This window comes from Sceloporus occidentalis, unplaced genomic scaffold (genome assembly GCF_023333645.1).
Source record: "Sceloporus occidentalis isolate IW3139 unplaced genomic scaffold, rSceOcc1.0.p SCAF_1, whole genome shotgun sequence".
NCBI classification, from domain to species: domain Eukaryota; kingdom Metazoa; phylum Chordata; class Lepidosauria; order Squamata; family Phrynosomatidae; genus Sceloporus; species Sceloporus occidentalis.
In genome coordinates this window covers 199,131,132-199,153,225 of record NW_028316981.1, presented here as the reverse complement: position 1 = coordinate 199,153,225, position 22,094 = coordinate 199,131,132, and the positions used below count along the sequence as shown (strand labels likewise).

At 44.5% G+C, this 22,094-nt stretch overlaps 2 protein-coding genes across 2 annotated transcripts; both read left to right on the top strand.

Annotated features, from left to right (window-relative positions):
• Window positions 1-233: 233 nt before the first annotated feature.
• On the top strand, window positions 234-9,958 carry LOC149323216 (uncharacterized). Its single transcript, XM_089538298.1, has 6 exons — window positions 234-253; window positions 3,197-3,257; window positions 4,194-4,338; window positions 6,456-6,622; window positions 9,653-9,773; window positions 9,927-9,958. The coding sequence occupies exons 1-6, from the start codon at window positions 234-236 to the stop codon at window positions 9,956-9,958; spliced, it is 546 nt and encodes a 181-aa protein (XP_089394424.1).
• A 3,860-nt stretch (window positions 9,959-13,818) lies between these two features.
• LOC149323215 (uncharacterized) lies at window positions 13,819-17,281 on the top strand. Its single transcript, XM_089538185.1, has 2 exons — window positions 13,819-13,926; window positions 15,830-17,281. The coding sequence occupies exons 1-2, from the start codon at window positions 13,819-13,821 to the stop codon at window positions 16,814-16,816; spliced, it is 1,095 nt and encodes a 364-aa protein (XP_089394311.1). The 3' UTR covers window positions 16,817-17,281.
• The last annotated feature ends 4,813 nt before the right edge of the window (window positions 17,282-22,094 follow it).

The following is a 22,094-nucleotide window of genomic DNA, read 5'->3' as shown; positions in this document are numbered from 1 at the left end:
AAAGAAAAGAAGCTAATTACAGAAATCTATTTTGATGGAAAGAAGGTGATGGAACACAAAGCTATTAAAGGCCTTTTTAAGGACTTTTATGAAAACCTTTATCGCAAAAAATGATGATAACGAAGGTATAAGAAAGAAAGTTCGTAACTATTTAGCAAATCAGGATTCTATGGTATTAAGCAACGATGAGAGAGAGCAACTAAACCATGATATCACTCAGGAGGAGATATCCGATGCAATTAAAAAACATAAGGTAAATAAAGTGTCAGGACCAGACAGACTTCCTTCTATATTCTACAAAAAACTGGAGGAGGTTATTAGAAGACCTCTTAAAAACATGATGAATGATATACAAATGAATGGTATGCCGGACTCATGGAAGGATGCATATATAACGCTAATACCAAAAGATGGAAAAATCAAAGATGATATTAGCAACTTTAGACCTATTTCTCTAACAAACACAGATTACAAAATATATACCAAAATTATTGCTGAAAGGTTGAGGACTATATTATCTAATCGTATTCATGGAGATCAATGTAGATTCCTGCCAGGCCGACCCGGCAAAGATAATCTGAGGATTGTGTTGAATATAATTGAACGCTATGAGAGGAATAACAATAGCAAGCTAGCAATGCTTCTGGTAGACAAAGAGAAAGCATTCGACAGGATCTGTTGGAATTTCCTTCAGGAGACTTTGCAGTGGATGAATCTAGGGGAGAAAATAACCAAGTGGATATCGACAATTTATGTAGAGCAAAAAGCCCAATTATTGATTAACAATGAGAGAACTGATTTTTTTAAGGTACAACGTGGGACTAGACAGGGATGTCCCCATCTCCCTTACTTTTTGTTGTTGCATTTGCGGTCCTATTAAATAATATTAGATCTAACCCCGTTATAAGAGGGGTGAAAGTTAAAGATCACACATACAAACTCAGGTCATTCACAGACGATTTAATTTGTTTCCTGGATGATCCATTAAAGGAAATTGGTGCCCTGAACCTCATTTTGCATGAATTTGCTGAATTGTCTGGATTGAAAATTACTTTTAAAACAACCTCCCTTACTACAAAAAACCTAGATAAAGATGAGCAGCTGGAATCGAGCAGAATCTATGGATATAAAGTTGCGAAGAAAGCAAAATACTTGGGAATCTATCTTACAGATAGGAATATAGATCTATTTCAAAACAGGAGAACAACTTGAAAAGGACAGCTGTAAGGTAGATTGGTATCTGTGTTTTCAGTTAACAGAAAGATTTAGATTAGACTGTAAAAATTTGGGAATTTCTAGAGAGAGGAATGAATTAGATAAGATCATGGGAAAAATGGAATTAAGCATCTGTCTACAAAATCTTAAAGGAGAGAGATCTAGAAGATGAATATATTAGACATACTATGATACAGTGGGCGCAGGACATAGGAGAGCCAATAGACACTGAACTCTGGGAACAGTCTTGGAAAGATACCAAGAAATTTACCTTATGTCAAAACTGTAAGGAAAATTACACCAAAATGTTCTTTAGATGGCTCATGACACCTGTAAAGATAAAGAAGATCTATAAAGCAGGAAATAGTAAATGCTGAAAGTATGAGAGATTGAAAGGCACCTACTTTCATGCTTGGTGGGAATGTGACAAAGCTGTCTTGTTTTGGGGGAAAATACAGTGATTAATGGTATATATTTTGAAGATCGACATTCCCTTGGATCCATGTTTATTTCTGTTGAACATGGTAGCGGTATGTTAAGCATGTTCAAAAATATTCGCGTATAATACTTTTATATGGTAACTATGGCCAGAATCTTGTATGCCCAGGATTGGAAAAGCCCTCTTATACCCTCAGAAGAGAAGTGGTTGGCTAAATTAAATGAAACTAAGACACTAGATATTCTAACAGCTAGCCTAAAAGATACTGACACGGATATAATTCAGAAAGAATGGGAATGTCTAGAAATAGTAATATGAATAGGATGACTTGGTCTGTGAGTGGATATTCTTTATCTTTATTATATCTAAATCAATGTCATTTACGTAAAAGTTCCTTTGTCGATAAAAATTAAAAGACTACTAGAAAGTGTTATGGTTGATAGGAAACTTGTTGTTTAAGACCTGCAATAAGAATATAAAAATCCTTAGAGAACTCATTTTTCAATAGTAATAGATCTGATATTGTCTTTTCCTCCTCCCTGGGTTTATGTTCTTTTATTTTAATGTGAAATTATACAATTATAAAACTTGGAGTTACTAGGATTCATGTCATTGAAGCACCAAATAACAAGACGAAGATATATATATATATATATATATATATATATATATATATATATTGGTCAGAGGTTTTGTTGTCAATATAAAGTTAGAGGAAAACAAATTAAGTACACAAAGTGCTATAAGGTCTAATGGAAGTGTTTTAACTTATCTTTCTTCAGCAATGATTTAGTATTTATGTTGTGATGTTTGTAAGTATATCAATTTGTCTATGTTTTTGTTCCATTGTGTATATATATATATATATATTTGTATGATATTGTTGTGTGTTGTGTGTTTATATTGTACATTTTGTATTATTTCAATAAAAATATTTTTTTAAAAGAGATTTGCAGGCAAGAAGGAAGTTGACAGACCAGACCTAAATCACATGACCAAGAATGAAACAAATAAACATATAAACAAACAAGAACAAAAATAAGGATTAGACAGAAAAACATATTGTTTATTTTTTTAAAAGAAAAAACATTTAAGAGGGTAAAAATTCGACTTAGATACTTCTATCCTTTTGAAACCGACTCAGTTTGTATCTGCACTGAAGAAATAATCCAGTTTGAAACCGCTTTAACTCTCCTGGCTCCATCCTGTGGGATCCTGGGATTTGTAGTCTGTTGTGGCAGCAGAGCTCTCTGGCAGAGAAGGCTAAGTGTCCCAAAGGTAAAATCCCAGGATTCCATAGCACTGAGGGGTTAAAGCGGTGCCAAAGTGCCTTATTCCTGCCGTGCGGATGCAGCCTTCTTGGGAAAGGGGCTGTTGCTGGGGAAAAGAGGAGGAATGCAGGAGGAAAGGAGGGAAGACGGAGGGCCACCCGGCACCTGGACTGGCCTCCCTGAGCATCCCAGACTGAGCTGGCTGTGGACGATGGGGCTCTTCCTGGAGGCCTCTTGGGGGAAATATCTTTCACTGTGGATTGGAATTAAGGAGGGAGATCAGGTTGCTCCTTTCAATAGAAGCATCAGGGAAGCTTTCAGGCCTTGTTAAGGTTCGGAAACCCTGTTTGGGGTCCCTTCCGACTCTGGGGCCCTTTCATCCTCCATTATGGGTCCCTGAAGGCCTCAAACTGCCAACCGCCAAGCGCTGAGGCAGAGGTGGCCATTTTGTGTTCCTGCTTGTGACTGTGGGGAATAATGTTCCAGAACCTTCTCTGAGACCTCTTTCTCTCCCTGAGGCTTCAGAGCGAGAAGGAGGCCAGGCTCCTTGGGCCAAAGGGAAGGAAGAGGATTCTGCAGGGAGGAAGGAGAAGGGGGCTCCTGGAAGAAATAGCTCTTGCTTGTATTATTATTATTATTATTATTATTATTAGGCTTTACTTATTTATAAAGACTTATTTATAAAGACTTTCTCTGGGAGTCTGGGTTCCCTGAAGGCCTCAAAATGCCAACTGCCAAGCGCTGAGCCAAAGGAGACCATTTTGTGTTCCTGCTTGTGACTGTGGGGAACAGTGTTCCAGAACCTTCTCTGATGCCTCCTCAGTTGAAGTGAGAGGCTCCTCTTTCTCTCCTGAGGCTCCAGAGCGAGAAGGAGGCCAGGCTCCTTGGGCCAAAAGGAAGGAAGTGTGTCCTTTGTGCCTCTGGCCCTCCATTTTGGGAGGGAGGGAGGAAGGGAGGGAGGAAGGGGCCTGTGGGGGTCTGAGGAAGGGGAGGCAGGGGACCCAGGGCCAGTGGGGAGGCTGGCCTTTGGGGGCTGGGAGAGAGAGGTGGGGAAAGAAACCCTCCCTTTGGGCCCTAGCTGGGGAGGGTCCCACCGGTCCTTGCCTCTCCCTTTGGGAAAGGAGACCCCCTCAGCCCCCTGGACTAACTCCTGCCACTCATTCCTATAAGGGCTGGGACTCAGAGGAGTTGCCTGCCTCCTAGGCTGCACCTTCCGCCCTCCATGGCCATTGGCACTGACCTTTTCCCCATTGCCTTCCCTCCCTCAGCCCTGTGGACCTCCTCCTCCTTCGCACTCAGAGCAACCCTTCCTACGGCTGAGGAGACGGCCTCTGAACCAGGGAAGCTCCGGCCATAAAGGGCTGCAGAAGAGGCCTTTTTGGGGCTGCAGAAGTCAGGGTCTTTGTGCTGAAGGTAGGTTTTTATTCCTGGAGCTGAAAGAGGAGCTTTGTTTAAAGGTTTCAGTCCAGGATTGTGTGGAAGGGTTGCAGCTGAGTGAGGGAGCCCATGCTTTGCATGCATTAAGGCCCAAATTCAGTCTCTGGCAGCATTGTCTTCTCAGAAGGTGGAAGTTCCATTTCCAGACCCCAGACACACAGTGCACCTGTGAGTCCTTTGTATGGGGACTGTGTGTGTACGTGTTGTTTACTAGAGCTTTGTGAGATATTAGTTTCACTGGGTTTATGAAATGAACTTACATACATCTTCACTTCCCAAAAATGAGCATAATCCAAAGTGCAGTCTTCAATCACAAACCTATAGATTTATAGACTTTTGTTGTATCAAGTGCAACACATTCAGTGGTGTGCTTACTTTCTAAAAATACACAAGGAGATGTGAAGATGAATCTGAATTTGACAATAGGTCCCGTTAGAAACAGTGCACAAAAATGTATATGTATGGATTTTAGTGTGGCTTCAGCAAGCAGAGAGGGGAGGTGCACACCTCATGCTCCAGCTATGACTGATAAACATAAATACAGCAGTTATGCTTAGAGATTAGTCTCATTTTGGAAAACATATTATTTCACCAGTGTCTAAATGGGGATGTGGCCATGATGAGTGGAGCCTGTGGATCTGATCCATAAAGTAATGCATGTCTTATCCAGCCCAGGAGCCACACATTCTCCACCTGGGACATAGACCAGGTCCTCCTCCTCCTCCTCCTCTGTGTGAAAGAGAAGTCAAATTCTCATCAGTGATGATGACACAGCATGAAAAATTGGCATTCCTGCATTTAAAAGATTGAGGAGGCCTGAATCCTGTTGGTTAACCCTAGAGTAGACAGACTGAACCCATAAGCGACTGGTGAATCAATGTATAGGTAAATTCAACTGATTCAGTGATTCTAATCTGATCAGGTCTAAGCATAGGATAGGATACAGGCTAGGATTTAATCCAGCATTTGGCTGGAACAGGATATTCCCTAGCAAAGATGGGTAGGCAACACTGTGGAAAATAGGCACTCTCTACATGGGCAGAGAAAATTCTGACTTCTCTGTATGCAGAAGGATGATGTAGAAATTGGGTTCTCCCCATCAGCTCAATTCTCTGGTGCCCCCGATCCTGGGATGAGATGCCTGAGCGGGGGCCTCCCTGGGGGTTGGAGGGCAACTGGTTTGGCCCCTGGGAGAATGAGGGACCCCTAGGCCAGACAGCCTGACCCAGCAGATCCCTCTATGCTCCAGTGTTGCTCCAGGTGCAATCAGGCTACAACTGGACATTGGAGTTTATCAGACAAGGGGAACTGGAAGCACAGTCCGATGGCAATCTGAACACAGTCATAGGGTTTAACGTTATTGCGTGATAAACCACTACTCACAAATTCGGGCAATGGGAAGTCAGTCCGAACGCAATCATGGGGTTTCACGTTATTACATGATAGACTGCCACATGCAAATTCAGGCAATGGCATGCTGTTTTTGGGCAATGGTAAGCCAGTTTGAACGCAATGCGCATTCACGTAATTGAGCTAAACTAGCAACTGGCCCCACTTTCTTTTCATTCAAATTTAAGAGAAATTCCTCCCGTTTGATAAACTCCATTGACTGACCCAGGTCCTCCCACAGAATTGTGGAAGCCCTCTCTCATGGCCATTCCATGCTTAGTGAGATAGCTGGGTGCAATGTATTAGAGAAGCATCCTGCTGTGTTTCTGTAATCAAAAGCAAAATGAAGACATCTTCCTCTGAGCGCCACTGGGGACCTCTGGAGGTTTCAACAAATGATGCACTCATTTCACATCTAATTACAGTGACATAGCCACGGCCCTGTCCGGTTCTCCATCACCTGATCCCCCACCACTCTCACAAGGCATGGAGTATCTTTTGTGTAGGGGAGTGGCAGGGAGTCTATGCTAGGTCCAGAGAGGCTTTGGTTGGTGCAGAGGGAGGAAGGGGATAACAATGTTTACATCGCCCCAAAGGAGGCATACGTCACCTGCGTATGTCACCAGCAGGATGCTGTTCTCTGTGTTTTTGGGTCCTGTGGGGTTTCTTGCCAGACCAAGCCTAATCCTGGTCTCTTTTCTCAGGGACTTCATCTCAGCCCCTTCTACACAGCTTTGGGGCATCTTTTCCTGGAAGAGACCCAAGGGCAGGGCCACCAGGACCCCCTGACCACCTGATGGCCGACAGGAAGGCCAAGCGGAGGGAGTTGGGCTGCAACAGAAAGAGGCAGACGAGGTACAAGAACTCTTTGGTGAGTCACCATCCTGACTATTAGTTTCATGTGTGTCACTGCTGGGCAAGCCCATGTCAGCAAGCAGAAAACATGCTCTCTCAATTTGGCTGAGACAGTCCTGGTTAATCCTCTGTCCCCTCACTTTTTCAGGGTCTTTTAAAATTGTCCCAGTTTCTCTCTCCTCCTCCCACTTTCCTTCTTCTCCTCAGCTCGCTTCAGTTCCTGCAAAATGAGTGCCAAGGAGTTTGCACCCCATCAACTCAAAGGAGGGGAGAGGAGAGGAGAGGAGAGGAGAGGAGGAGGGAGGGGAGGGGAGGAGGGAGGGGAGGGGAGGGCAGGGTCTTGCATTTGCTCTTGCCCTTGCCAGGAGTCTGGAGCAAAAGCAAATTGCTGTGCCCTTCCTCACTTGTGTGATCTTCCTCATAAACAACTTTGGTCATCTTGACCACCTTCTGGTGTTGCTTGTCCACATGCCTCTTGCTTTTCTCATCTGTGAATTATTGGTGGATATGGGAGAACCTCTGTGGATCTAAATTGGTGGTGGGCCCAGTGTCGCTCAAGCCCACAGTGTTCCCCAGAGCTATTTTCTAAAATGACATTTGCCTCTGAAATTTAGCAACAAATGTCTAAATGCACTATAATTCTTTGGTGGCTCAATATACTATACGTGTTGGGATAGTCAGTATCCATTCATCATCAATATCTCAGCCATGTTTACATCTTATCTGTTGTGTATATCAAGCTCAGAATAGATTCTTTGAATCAACTATTGAATGGTGCTTCAACACATAGGTAAATTCAGCTGATTCAGTAGGTCTACTCTGGTGAGGACCAGGGGCAGTTTTGTCTTATGTCCAATGATAATACTTGTGGAACTCAGCTTACTCCACACATGGTTGTAAATCCCACAGGATCAATAGTTCTTCTTGGGCTGAGACTAACAGTATGATTCAGGCCCTTATCATGGTAATGAAAATCATTTTAAGGTTCAGACTGAATTATAGTAAATCAAGTATGATTGGGTGTGTGTTTACCTATTAATAATATCTAATGATTGCGTGAAAAGGGATTTTGTAGCCCCTTTGAGACCAACTGTGTGAAAGAAGTTGTAGCATGCACTTTCCTAGACTTGAGACTACTTCCTCAAATGCATGGAGTAACCTGGGCACCATGTAAACCAAGTGTTTCTTGCATTCTGAGCATCTGGAAATACCAGTTCAGAGACGGTTGGCTGTAGAAGCATTTTCAGGTGTCTCCAAGTCCTGTCTCCCTGACTGCGAACGCAGAGAACTGCCACCTGTCGCAGCAGCCGGCCATGCTTTCCCAGAGGATGGAGCCACCACCTGGTCAAAGAGAAGGAGCTTTCGTAGGAACCCCTGGACCTTTCCTGCCTGAGGAACTCTGAAGATCAGCCCATGAATTTTGGGTTTTGGAGCCTCAATCTAGTTACTAGCCAGCTGTGTCTAGAGTAGACCCACCGCGGTCCCAGGCTTTGCATCACTGTGAACATAGCATTCAACCCACTGTTTCAGGGATTCCACTGTTTGGCTGGGTGTTGCAGTTGGGTCCCAGCAAAAGGGATTAGTTTACACCAAGAAGACATTTTGGAGAACAAGGACGGAACAGTCTGAACATTCTCTTGGTTTTGGGCTGTGGACATTCTGCCTTTCTACGGTCTTGCTGTTAAAAGAAGGAATTTGCTAGAGATGAAAGGGCAAAGACTTTATGTGGCTGTTTAAAGTCAAGGGTGGCAAAATGCAGGCTACAAATGGCTCCCTGGGACTCTTTTTGTGACCCCCAAGGCCCTTCACAGGGTAGAAAATGGTTCTGAAATGCCCCCAAATGATCCATTGAGTTCCAACCCTGCAGGAAAGGCTGTGCCAGTTGCAAAGCCCACCTGAAACCATCCCTCTGCAGCAGTGTAGCAGCACCAGAGCTGGCAGGGCCAAGGAAGTCCCAGGGCCTTTTCATGAGCCTGGACTGTGCCCCTTCCTCTGGCAACAGCCCCCTGAACCCATAGGGGAGCTATCCTCTCACCCCCTCAGAGCTCAGCCTCAGTGATTAGTAGGAGGGAAATGGGTCTTCCCAGCCACAACACATTGCTATGGGCTATATTCCTCTTGCAATGTCACAGCCTCAGAGAAGGCAGGGCACTTGACCTGTAATCTCACTGCTGCTGGTGATGGTGGACCTGGGGTGTCTTTTCCACCATCCCATGCAGCACCCAGGTGCCCCTTGCCGACCGCAAGGGCTGCCCCACCTTGAGCCAGAGCCTGCAATGCAGCCGCCGTGGGTCTCCAGCACTGATAGTGTTTATCTTCCAGCCCTCCCTGGAGGCTCACCATTTCCTCCAAAGGAGGACAGGCTTGAAGGCCAGGGATGCAGTCGGTCCCTTGGAGAGGAGAGATCACTGGGGAGCTCCTGAGGAAAAGATGGGTTGGGGTAAACCCAGGAGGAAATGGATGGAAAACAGGATGATGTGAAAAGACCTTCCTACTGACACCCATAGACGAAGTCTGGAACTCAGTGCTTTGCTTCCCAGATTTTAACCTTCACACAAACATACAATTGTCTAGGCCATATAGCAGTATCATCCCAAATCCACAAAACTGTGATATCTGATATGTTTTCTGGATGTGAATATACCATTTTAAAGGTGCTACAGAGGAATCATAAAGAGAAGGCCAATGGACTGGGCCCTTATTTTTTGAGTTTGCTACCTCTAACAAAGATGAAGATAAATATTTTAAATTGGGACAGCTCTGGCATATTTTATGTTAACATCATCTATATGTTTCCCTGGTGCAAAAGCATGGAGGCTTCCTGAGATATTCAGTGTTCTCTTCCAAAGAAAAGGGGCTTGTAGCCTCACAAAGGATTTGAGACAAACTGGATTTCAAAGACAGTAGCTTTTTGCTTGTTAACAGAAGTTAAAGTTTATTTCCTGGGCTGAATTCTGAAGTGATGAAATAATATTTGGGATGCACCATGTGCTTTCCTCCCCTTTTCTTTAGTCACTTTCTTTACGAGGGCTAATTTCTATTTCAGGTGACCTTTGCGGATGTGGCGGTACATTTCACCGAGGAGGAATGGAAATTGTTGACGAATAAGCAAAGACTGATGTACAATTCTGTGATGATGGAGAATTATGAAAATGTGGCCTCTGTGGGTAAGGAACTTGAATTTATTGCCCTTCCTATGAAGACTGAAGGCCCTTTCATACTACATTGTCACAGTGCTATGATTCCACATTAGAATTATAGAATCATAGAGTTGGAATAGACCACAAAGGCTATCTGTTCAACCCCCATCTGCCATGCAGGTATACACAGTCAAAGCACCCCAGAGATCTGACATTGCAGCCTCTGTTTAAAGACCTCCAAAGAAGGAGACTACACCAAACTCTGTGGGCGTATATTTCACTGTCAAACAGCTCTTACTGTCTGCAAGTTCCTCCTAATGTTTAACTGTAATCTCTTTTCCTTTAGCTTGTATCCATTGTTCCAGGTCCTTTGCTCTGGAGCAACAGAAAGCAAGCTTCTTCTATCCTCAATATAGAATCATAGAATCACAGAGTTGGAAGAAACCACAAGGGACATTCAGTCCAACCCCCTGCCATGCAGGAAATCTAAATCAAAGCATCCCCGACAGATGGCCATCCAGCCTCCGTTTGAAGACCTCCAAGGAGGGAGACTCCAATACACTCCGAGGGAGTGTGTTCCACTGTCGAACAGCCCTTACTGTCAGGAAGTTCCTCCTAATGTTGAGGCGAAATCTCTTTTCCTGCAGGTTGCATCCATTGCTCCGGGTCCTAGTCTCTGGAGCAGCAGAAAACAAGCTTGCTCCCTCCTCAATATAACATCCCTTCAAATATTTAAACAGAACTATCATATCACCCCTTAACCTTCTTTTCTCCAGGCTAAACATCCCCAGCTCCCTAAGTCGTTCCTCGTAGGGCATGGTTTCCAGACCTTTCACCATTTTAGTCGCCCTCCTTTGGACACGCTCCAGTTTCTCAATGTCCTTTTTGAATTGTGGCGCCCAGAACTGGACACAATATTCCAGGTGGGGCCTGACCAGAGCAGAATATAGTGGCACTATTACTTCCCTTGATCTAGACACTATACTTCTGTTGATGCAGCCTAAAATCGCATTGGCCTTGTTAGCTGCCGCATCGCACTGTTGACTCATGTTCAACTTGTGGTCTACTTGTACTCCTAGATCCCTTTCACATGTTGTCTCCTTAAGCCAGGTGTCCCCCATCCTATATCTGTGCATTTCATTTTTTCGCCCTAAGTGCAGTACCTTACATTTCTCCCTGTTGAAGTTCATTTTGTTAGCTGTGGCCCAGCTTTCTAGTCTATTCAGGTCATTTTGAATTTTGATCCTGTCCTCTGGAGTATTAGCTATTCCTCCTAATTTGGTGTCATCTGCAAATTTGATAAGTATTCCCCCAATTTTTTCCTCCAAGTCATTGATAAAGATGTTGAACAGTACTGGGCCCAGGACAGACCCCTGTGGGACCCCACTGGTCACTTCTCTCCAGGATGAAAAGGTGCCATTGTTGAGCACTCTTTGGCTTCGCCCGGTCAACCAATTACAAATCCATGTAAGAGTTGCCTTGTCAAGCCCACATTTTACAAGCTTGTTTGCAAGAATGTCATGGGGAACCCTGTCAAAGGCCTTACTGAAATCAAGATATACTATATCCACAGCATTCCCTTCATCTACCAAGCTAGTAATTTTATCAAAGAAAGAGATCAGATTTGTCTGGCATGATTTGTTTCTCTGAAACCCATTTGACTTTTTGTGATTATGGAATTGCTTTCTAGATGTTCACAGACTCTCTTTTTAATGATCTGCTCCAGAATCTTTCCTGGTATCAATGTCAGACTAACTGGCCGATAATTGTTTGGATCCTCTTTCTTCCCCTTTTTGAAGATGGGGACAACGTTTGCCCTCCTCCAGTCTGCTGGCACTTCTCCTGTTCTCCAGGAGTTTTCAAAGATTATTGCCAATGGCTCCGATATTACATTTGCCAGTTCTTTTAATACCCTTGGATGTAGTTAATGTGGTCCTGGAGACTTAAATTCATTTAGATTAACAAGGAATTCCTGTACTATCTCTTTACTTATTTTGTGCTGAAATTCCCCTATTCTGTCCTCTGCTCCATTATCCTCAGGTTGAACACCCTTTGCCTTTTCTGAGAAGACTGAGGCAAAGAAAGTGTTGAGTAAGTCTGCCTTTTCGCTGTCCTCTGTTAGCATTTTGCCATCTTCTCCACGCAGTGGTCCTACTGTTTCCTTCTTCTTCCTTTTGCTGCGGACATATCCAAAAAAGCCCTTTTTGTTGTTCTTAACCTCTCTAGCAAGCCTGAGTTCATTCTGTGCTTTAGCTTTTCTGACCTTATCTCTACACTTGCTAGCTATTTGTTTGAATTCCTCTTTGGTGATTTCCCCATTTTTCCATTTCCTATATATGTTCCGTTTAAAATTTAGCTGAGCTGAAAGTTCCTTGATCATCCATCCTGGGTTCTTGCGACAACTCCCATTTTTCTTCCTCTTTGGAACTGTTTTAATTTGTGTCTTCAGTATCTCCCTTTTGAGAAACTCCCATCCATCTTGAACTCCCTTCTCTTTTAGTATTCCTGACCATGGGATCACCTCCAGTATTTCTCTAAGTTTACTGAAATCCGCTCTCCTAAAGTCTAGAATGCATGTCTGACTATGCCTGGCTTCTCCTTTCCACTGTATAACAAACTCCAGGAGAACATGGTCACTTCCACTTAAGGATCCCACCACTTGCACCCCATTAACCAAATCATCCTTGTTGGTTAGGATCAGATCTAAAATAGCTGACCCCCTTGTTGCCTCTTCCACCTTTTGGACAATGAAATTGTCTTCGAGGCAAGTGAGGAATTTACTAGACCTTGAGGATTTGGCTGAGTTTGACTTCCAACAAATATCAGGGTAGTTGAAGTCACCCATCACTACTACATCTCTCCTTTCTGAGTATGTGGTCATCTGTTCTACAAAGGCATCATCCAATTCCTCAGTCTGACTTGGGGGTCTGTAGTAGCCTCCCACCATAACGTCCTTGTTGTTTCCCTCCCCTTTAATTTTTATCCAGATGCACTCCACCTGGCTTCCGGGATTGATCTCCTGGATCTCTTCACTGGTGTAAATGTCCCTGACATATAGGGCTATTCCTCCGCCTTTCTTTTTTGGCCTGTTTCTCTTTAAAAGGTTATATCCCTCTATTTCTACATTCCAATTATGAGACTCATCCCACCAGGTTTCAACGAGGCCAATTATATCATATTTGCTTTGTTGCACTAGGATTTCAAGTTCATCTTGCTTATTTCCCGTGCTCTGTGCATTAGTGTAGAGACATTTAAGACCATTTGTTCCCTTTACTTGCTGCCTGTGCAAGTTTTTTTGCCTCCCACTTTTGGGTCCTTGCACTGTTTGCCTTGTTCCCTCTATGACAGTTTGACTATTTTCTCCAGCCTTTTTGCCTTCCAGAATACTGTCTCCCTCCCCTACATATCTCAGTTTAAAGCCCTCCTGATCAAATTCTCGAGACTATTGGCAAAAACGTTTCTGCTAACTGGAGTGAGATGCAACCCAACCCTTGCCAGAAGTCCTTCCTCATGGAACCGCAGCCCATGGTCCAACATCTCTTCAAATATCTGAACAGGGCTATCATATCCACTCTTAACTTTCTCTTCTCTAGGCTAAACACAGACAACTCCCTAAACTGCTCCTCATAGGGCTTGATGGTTTTGAGATCCTTCATCATTTTTGCTACCCTCTTCTGGACACACTCCAGCTTCTCAACATCCTTTTTGAATTTTGGTGCCCAGAACTGGACATAGGAGTATTGCAAGTGAGGCTTGACCAAAGCAGAATAGAGTGGCACTATTATATCCCTTGATCTCGACACTGTCCTTCTATTTGATACAGCCTAGGATCACATTGGCCTTTTTATCGGCCACAGTACACTGTTGTCTCATGTTCATCTACTAGGACTCCTAGTTACCTTTCACACGTAGTTTCATTGTCATAACAACATCTTGTGGAATCTTGGAATTTGTAGTTTAGTGAGGCACTATTGCTCTCCAGTTTCTAAGGATTCTAAATAACCCTTCCTAAACTGCCAATTCTACGATTCTGTGGGAAGGAGCCATGGAAGTTAATGCTTTTCACCCCAAAATGGTCCTCAGCACATCCCTGAGCATGTTTCCTGGCTTTTTTGGCCCCTGTTCCAGCCTTTTGAAGCTCTGGAGAGGCTTCTTGGGGAAAAAGATCTCTCTTGGCCCAGTAATGGCTTAGAGAGTGGCCAACAGTGGCAAAATGGCCTCCACTTCCCCAAAGGGATCCTGTGGGATCTTAAGGGGCAAAATGTTATTTCATTTCCCCCCAGGCAATACAATGTGTGGGTACCCATGAAATTCCTAGGGGGCCAATGTGATCCCACAATCCCCAACAGTAGTCCATCCCCATCTTGAAGATGTCTTAAGACTATGTTAAGGCTGCTCTCCAGTGCTTCATCCTCACCAAAATTGGAGTCCAGGTCCCAGCCCGCTTGCTGTGCCTTTCCCAATGAGTGATTTGTAAGTCCATTATTCTGTCTTTCTCAACAAATGGGCCCCAAAGTGTCCCTTTTATGCATCACACACTGTGGGTATGTGTTTCTGATAGAAAGATGGAGGGAATGTGAAAAATAGAAAGGCAAGGAAGAGATGCTTAAGGTGAAATGCTGAAGTAGTGCAGATGGATAAGAGGGAAGGTTGGAGAGCGGAGGGAGAAAGGGAAGGGGATCAGGCCACTGGGAGCCAGGAGGCGAAGTCGGGAGCAAAGCCAAGATCGCCTAGCTCTGTGCGGCCAGGAAGGGACATCTGGGAAGGGCCAGGAGAGGGGTCTTGCACATTGGGAGGCAGCCATTAACCTGACAGATTTTAAGAACAGGTTTCAGTGAACTGATGAGAACCAGGTCAAGCCCTTGTTTTCAGAAATATTAAGGACTGCCATTTAGCAATTATGAATAATATGCATGAAAGGAGGAAAGAGGGACACAAAAACACGTATTTCTCTAATGTTTCTTTTTTTCTACCTGAGCTACTTTAGCTCTATCTTTGATTCCAGAGAAACCAAATTGAAATCTATGGGTGTTTGCAAGAAATAAGTTAGAAAAAAGGGATTACCACCCCGGCTCTGAGGTGCTTCTTGGCTCTGAATCCCAGTCCCGTACACAAGCCAATGTACAACACAATCTGAGGAAGACATTCCCACATGCAGCTCAGCAATAACATAGCAGAGTACAGAAGCAAATATCCAGATATAGCTATTGGCAATGAACTGACCATTTTCCACACCCCCAAAAAAAGTCACAGACAGAGTTGATTTCATGCAAGTCTTGGAGGTTCTCTATCTTGAGTTGCAAAATAATATAAATATTTGCAAACTCTCCTCTCTGATTTCCATCACTTTCTCTTGTACACACAACTCCAATCCAATCCAGTCCACACCAATCCGCATGTGACTGTTTTGTTGTGAGCCATCTCCTGGTGCCAAACAGCATGAAGCAACCTCTGCAGTTAGCTTGCATCATGCCAGGTGCTCTGAATCAGCACTCTATGGCAGTCTCACAGGATATGATGCCACCCATCAATCAAAATATTTTACACATTTAATGGAATATTCTTTCAACAGTCCTTTGTCTAACTTTCTTCTTCCACTGATTCCCTCAAGGAAGTTCACCCACAATATCTTCTTTGCTAGCTCCTCTGAGTAAGGATACAATTGTTCCATGGATTGGGGGCATCCACAACAGGGTCATGATTGTGTTACTTTCAGCAACTTTATTAATTAATCTCAAATAGATAGGGGTGAATGGGGGCTAAATCTTGGGGTAATACCCTCCTCTCTTAACTCTGATATTCAGTCTTGTCTATCATTGTCCTTCTTTACAGAAGAAATTGTGAGACATCAGAGAGTGCACACTGGAGAGAATCCATACAGATGCCAGCACTGTGAGAAATGTTTTTCTCAGAAGTCAGGCCTAGTGAAACATCAGAAAATGCACACAGGAGAGAAGCCACACAAATGCCAGCATTGTGAGAAATGTTTTGCCTACAAATCAGTCCTTGGCATGCATCAGAGAGTCCACACAGGACAGAAACCATACAAATGCCAGCATTGTGGGAAATGTTTTTATTCAAAGTCATACCTAGTGACACATCAGAGAATCCACACAGGAGAGAAGCCATACAAATGCCAGAATTGTGAGAAATGTTTTTCTCAGAAGTCAGCCCTAGTGACACATCAGAGAATCCACACAGGAGAGAAGCCATACAAATGCCAGCATTGTGGGAAAGGTTTTTCTTCTAAGTCAGCCCTAGTGATACATCAGAGAATCCACACAGGAGAGAATTCATACAAATGCCAGCATTGTGGGAAAGGTTTTGCTTTCACGTCAGCCCTAGTGATACATCAGAGAGTCCACACAGGAGAGAAGCCATTCAAATGCCAGCATTGTGGGAAATGTTTTTCTCAGAAATCAAACCTAGTGATACATCAGAGAGTCCACACAGGAGAGAACCCATACAAATGCCAGCATTGTGGAAAATGTTTTTATTCGAAATCATACCTAGTGATACATCAGAGAATCCACACAGGAGAGAAGCCATACAAATGCCAGCATTGTGGGAAATATTTTGCTTTCAAGTCAGCCCTAGTGATACATCAGAGAGTCCACACAGGAGAGAAGCCATACAAATGCCAGCATTGTGGGAAATGTTTTTATTCAAAGTCATACCTAGTGACACATCAGAGAGTCCACACAGGAGAGAAGCCATTCAAATGCCAGCATTGTGGGAAATGTTTTTCTCAGAAATCAAACCTAGTGATACATCAGAGAGTCCACACAGGAGAGAACCCATACAAATGCCAGCATTGTGGGAAATATTTTGCTTTCAAGTCAGCCCTAGTGATACATCAGAGAGTCCACACAGGAGAGAAGCCATACAAATGCCAGCATTGTGGGAAATGTTTTTATTCAAAGTCATACCTAGTGACACATCAGAGAGTCCACACAGGAGAGAAGCCATACAAATGCCAGCATTGTGGGAAAGGTTTTTATTCAAAGTCATACCTAGTGATACATCAGAAAGTCCACACAGGAGAGAAGCCACACAAATCTCAACAGTGAACTAACATTAATTCTGTCAAGAAGGAATATAAATATACATTTTCAATACAATGGTGTTAAGAAAATGACCTTTTGTTTTTATTTGTAAGGTTTATCAGCTCATATGTCTGTTTATGTTTTAAAATAATATTTTGTTAAGTTTAGGTTTCCATTGCTATTACTATAGACAATTGCTTTGGTTTATAAATTTGGCAGGGGGTTATGGGTAGTAGTATAGGTTAGCTAGATGGGGGACTGGGATTTGTTGCAGCTGGACAGAATAGTTATAGGAATGATAGCCTTTGGAATGTGTGGGATGTTGGCTGAAGAAAGTTGGGGGCCAGTAGTAACAGAAAGGGGCTAGTTTCTGGGAATGGCAAAGGGGGCCTGGTTAACTGTGGGGCATAGACTGTGGGAATTGGAGGTGGGGGCTAGGTTTGGTTGAGGGTGGAATTTTAGGTTTTCAGGTTTTAATGTATTTTTTGCTTGGGGTGGGCACTTATGCCTTAAATGCTAAATTTCTGACTATGTGTTCTCAATAAAGTTATTTGCTGTTTCAACAGACTGGACTCTTTGATGCACAGAAGTTCTGAACTTGCACAAAACTGACACTTTCTTCTCTCCTCAATCCTCAGCTCCATTCCCAGCCATAAGAAGCAAAAAGACACACACACACACGCATATCCAAACAGACAGGCAGAGCTATATGTACAAAGCAGACCCTTCTCTCCTGAGTCAGGCTCCTTACCTTGGGCTTCATTCCAGCCTCCTTCAAGTCTCCTCAGATGAAGGAAGGAAGGAGGCACTCCTTCTCTTCCCATAAAGGCATCCAGTGGAATAAGCAGCAGCAGCAGCAGTACAATCAAGGCCCTGGTGATCCCTGCACATGGTCAGGAGGGGGCCTTTGGGGGCATGTGCGTATGCACAGTCTCAGCCCTTGAAGCCATTGCTGCCCTCACAGACTCCTCTGAGGAAGGGGAGGAGGGCCCTCATTGGTTTGGAGGAAGGGCTTGAAGGGGATCTGGGGGCCCTTGGGGGTTATAAGACGGAAGGTAGCCCTCTCTCCTCCCCTTAAAAAAAGGCAGGGGGCCTATCAGGCATGCTTTCCTTCCTTCATTGCCAGGTACTTGTTGGGTATTATGAGAAAAGGGGTCAGGGGGATCCTTGTGGAGGCATGACCTTAGGGGGGATCCAAATATATAAATGGCTTTCAGGAGCCCCCTCCCTCCTGGAAAGTGGGGCTGAAAAGCCATCCCTAGATCCCATGGACATGAACAATTACAGACCGGTCTCCCATCTTCCATTTCTAAGCAAGGTGATTGAGAGGGCAGTTGCTCTTCAACTCCAAGCAGTCTTGGAAGAAACAGAATATCTGGACCCATTTCAAACTGGTTTCAGGAGTGGATATAGAGTCAAGATTATTATGGTCGTCTTAGTACATGATCTTCACTTGAGTATCGACAGGGGAAGTGTGACCTTGCTGGTGCTCTTGAATCTCTCAGTGCCTTTCGATACTATCGACTATGGTATCCTTCTGGAAAACCTGAAGGAATTGGAGATCAGGGCACTGCATTACGGTAGTTCCGGTCCTCTCTCTCAGGCAGATTCCAGAAGGTGATGCTTGGGGACAGTTGATCTTCTAAAAGGGAGATTAAATTTGGCGTTCCTCAGAGTGCCATTCTGTCCCCAATGCTATTCAACATCTATGTGAAACTTCTGGGAGAGATCATCCGGAGGCATGGGGCAGGGTGCTATCAGTGTCTGATGACACCGAGATATATCTCTCCATGCCCCAGACTTCAGTGTCAACTAAGGAAGGCATTTCCCCTCTGAATTAATGTCTTGAGGCAGTAATGGGCTGGATGAGGAAAAACAGACTGAGACTGAATCCAGATAAGATGGAGATGGAAAGGTTGCTCACCTGTAACGGTATTTCTTTGAGTGGTCATCTGCGAATACATACAAATGGGTGGTATTGTGCCTGCGCAGTGCTGCTCAGAAAACCTCTGGAATCACTGGGCAAAGTTAACTTTGCAACCTTTTGGCGGTAGCTCCATCCATCCCTTATAAATCCCCTGAGTTCCTGCTCTTTCCCCAGTTCCTTCTTTCTGCTGTGTTAGCTGCTTTAGGAACTTCACTTCTCTGACTTCTGCTTGTCTCACTGGAAATTCTTGACCTCAGACTGTTTGACCATTCTTGATCTGCCTCACTGGAAATTCTTGACCCCGGACTGCTTGACAATTCTCGATCTGATCTCCTCGTGTTTTGTTCACCATCCTCGGCATGTTTAAACGACTACGATTCTGATTGTGAACTTGGCTACGATGTCTCCGGCTCCATTTAAGAAGTGTGACATCTGCGGGGGTAAGATTTCCGACCAGGACCCACACTCTTCTTGTCTTCTCTGCCTTGGGGAGGCCCACAACCCAAAGAACTGTGCTCTCTGCAAGTCTCTGACTCCTCAGGATAGGAAAAACCAGGACTCTCACCTTAAGGCTGCCCTGTACCAACACACATTCCTGTCTCCGTCAGCCTCCCGCTACGTCTCTGCACCAGCAGCATCGGAGTCGGTACCTGCGGCATTGGCTGCTGTGGCCCAGAGCTCCACTACTGAGCCAAGTGCCACTGTCCCAAGAGGGGACTCTGGGTCCAAAGGAGCACCTGAAAAGTCCAAGTCCTCCAAGAAGGACAAGTCCAAACACAAAGACTTGGGCTCCAAGAAGAGTGTTTTGGCCCATGCAAAGGATATGAGCTCCCTTCAGGATTTGAGCTCCAAATCCTCTCAGAAGAGACCTTTGGATTTGGGAGATGGTTCTCTTCATGGCTTTTCCCAGACCAAAAAGGTGCACACTAAGATAGTATGTATTCGCATATGACCACTCGAAGAAATACTGTTACAGGTGAGCAACCTGTCCTTCTTCATGGTCTCTGTAAATCATACAAATGGGTTAGACTGACAAGCTTTGGTCAGTGGTGGAGGGAGTGTCGTGACACCAAAGTTAGGTTCAAGTAAAGCTGTGTTTATTAACCACACAATAGACCTTTGAACCAAACTGTGTTTGCTGTATTCAGTACTTCAATAAATAGTACTTAAACATGCTCAAGTCAGAAGGCACATTTTGCAATATGTTAGGTCATGAGGACCTATGTAAACCATGACAATCATGTAATCCAAGCCAATTCTGGCAATAAAGACATTTGCTGTCAACAACTTGTAACAAATGGAAATACAGTGCAAATCAATGTAAACCTGAAACCAACGCTGCCCTCCCAAAAGCTGTGTCCCGTTTGGCCCTGGTGTCCAACCTGTAATGTTTAATGAAAGTCAAGGGCTGGGACCAAACAGCAGCTTTACAGACATCCTCCAAGGGGACCCCAGTCAAAAAGGTGGAGGATGTCACTACCGCCCTAGTTGCATGGGACCGAACCCTGGCCAGGAGAGTTCTGCCCAACAGTTCATAGCAGATGTGGATGGCACCAGTCACCCATTTCGAAAGTCTCTGCACAGAAACAAGCAGTCCCAACTTCGGTTCCAAGTAGCACTGAAAAAGTCTCTCAGAATGGCTTGAACCCCTAGTTCTGTCCAAGTAGAAGGCCAAAGCCCTCCAAACATCCAAGGTATGCAAACGGTGTTTGGTGTCGGTGGTCGGGTTCGAGGCCAGGGTCGGGAAAACAGTGTCTTGACACATGTGGAAGGATGACACCACCTTAAGCAGAAAGGTAATGTCAGTACGGAGGACAACCTTCTTATGGAACTTAAGAAAAGGGTGATCCCTCCATAAGACACAGAGTTCACGCACACGGTAGGCAGAGGTAATGGCTGTGTTCCAAGTCAACAGCCACAAGTCAGCCATGGCCATGGGTTCAAAGGGCTTGAATTGCAAAGCACAGCGTCCAGACTCCAAGCAGGTGTCTGTACCGAGACCAGAGGATGGAGGTTGTTGTAACCTTTCAGGAAACTCTTCACCAGAGGGTCCATGAAAAAAGGTTTGCCATCAAACTGGAAATGGGAACAGATGGCAGAAAGGTAACACTTAATGGAAGTGAGGCACAGCCCCGAATCCAAAAGTGTCATCAGGAACTCCAGCATCACCAGTGTCGACACTTGGGATGGGGAGAGGTCTCTCGCAGAGAGAAAATCCACAAATTTCTTCCATTTGGAAGCATAAGATTTCTTGGTGGCCAGCTTTTGTGCAGCCAAAATCACTGTCCGTACTGAGGGAGGAAACAAGTCTAGGGACGGAGCCTCCACAATGTCTGGATGATGGACCTGGCCATCCTGGAGAGTGAGGAGATACGGACAGAACTCGAGACGGAGGAAGTCTCTCCGGGAGAGGTGGAGCAGGGACGGAAACCACGGTTGTCTTGGCCACCAAGGGGTGATCAGGATGGCATCCGATTGTTCCCTTGTCATCTTGGACACCACTGTGGTAATCAGCGGGAATGAAGGGAAGGCGTAAAGCATCTCTCCTGACCAAGCAAAGATGAACGAGTCTCCGAGGGAGTTGCTGCCGTGCACTCGGGAGCAGAACTGGGAACAGTGGCTGTTGAGAGTGGTCGCAAAGAGGTCGATCTGTGGGTTTCCCCACCGACTGAAGAAGTCATCGACTATCTCGGGATGGAGCCTCCACTCGTGTCAGATGGAGGAAGATCTGCTGAGCTGGTCGGCCAAGTCATTCTCCTCTCCTGGCAAATGGATTGCTTGGAGCAGAATCCCTCTCAAGATGCACCAGTCCCAGATGCAGGGCGTGATATCGAGCAGAGTCTGTGACCTGGTGCCCTCTTGTTTGTTGAGGTAGTACATGACTGTGGTGTTGTCTGTCAGAAGAAGCCTACCTTGTTGGAGAGGTTCGACTTGAAAGCCCTCAAAGCCTAATAAATAAAATAATAATAATAATAAATAAAACTTTAATTTATATCCCGCTTTTTGTTACCACAATCAAAGCGGTGTACAACCTTTAAAAAATAAATATATACAATCCCCCCTTAAAAAAGGATTAAACAATTCTATCCATTAAAATTACAAATGATAAAATATAAAAACAATACGATAATAAAATAACAGTGGGCAGAGTCTTCGCTTATATATGTCTGTGGGGGGAGCATTACATGGCCGGGTTCTATTCCGGGTAGGCCTGCCGGAAGAGATCTGTCTTGACAGTTTTCTTGAAGCTCTCTATGTTGGCAATTTGACGGATCTCGTCCGGCAGGCCATTCCATAAATTGGGAGCGATCGCTGAAAAAGTCCTCTGGGAGGTTGTCATCAATCTGTTCTTTGTGGACTGCTACAAATTCCTCC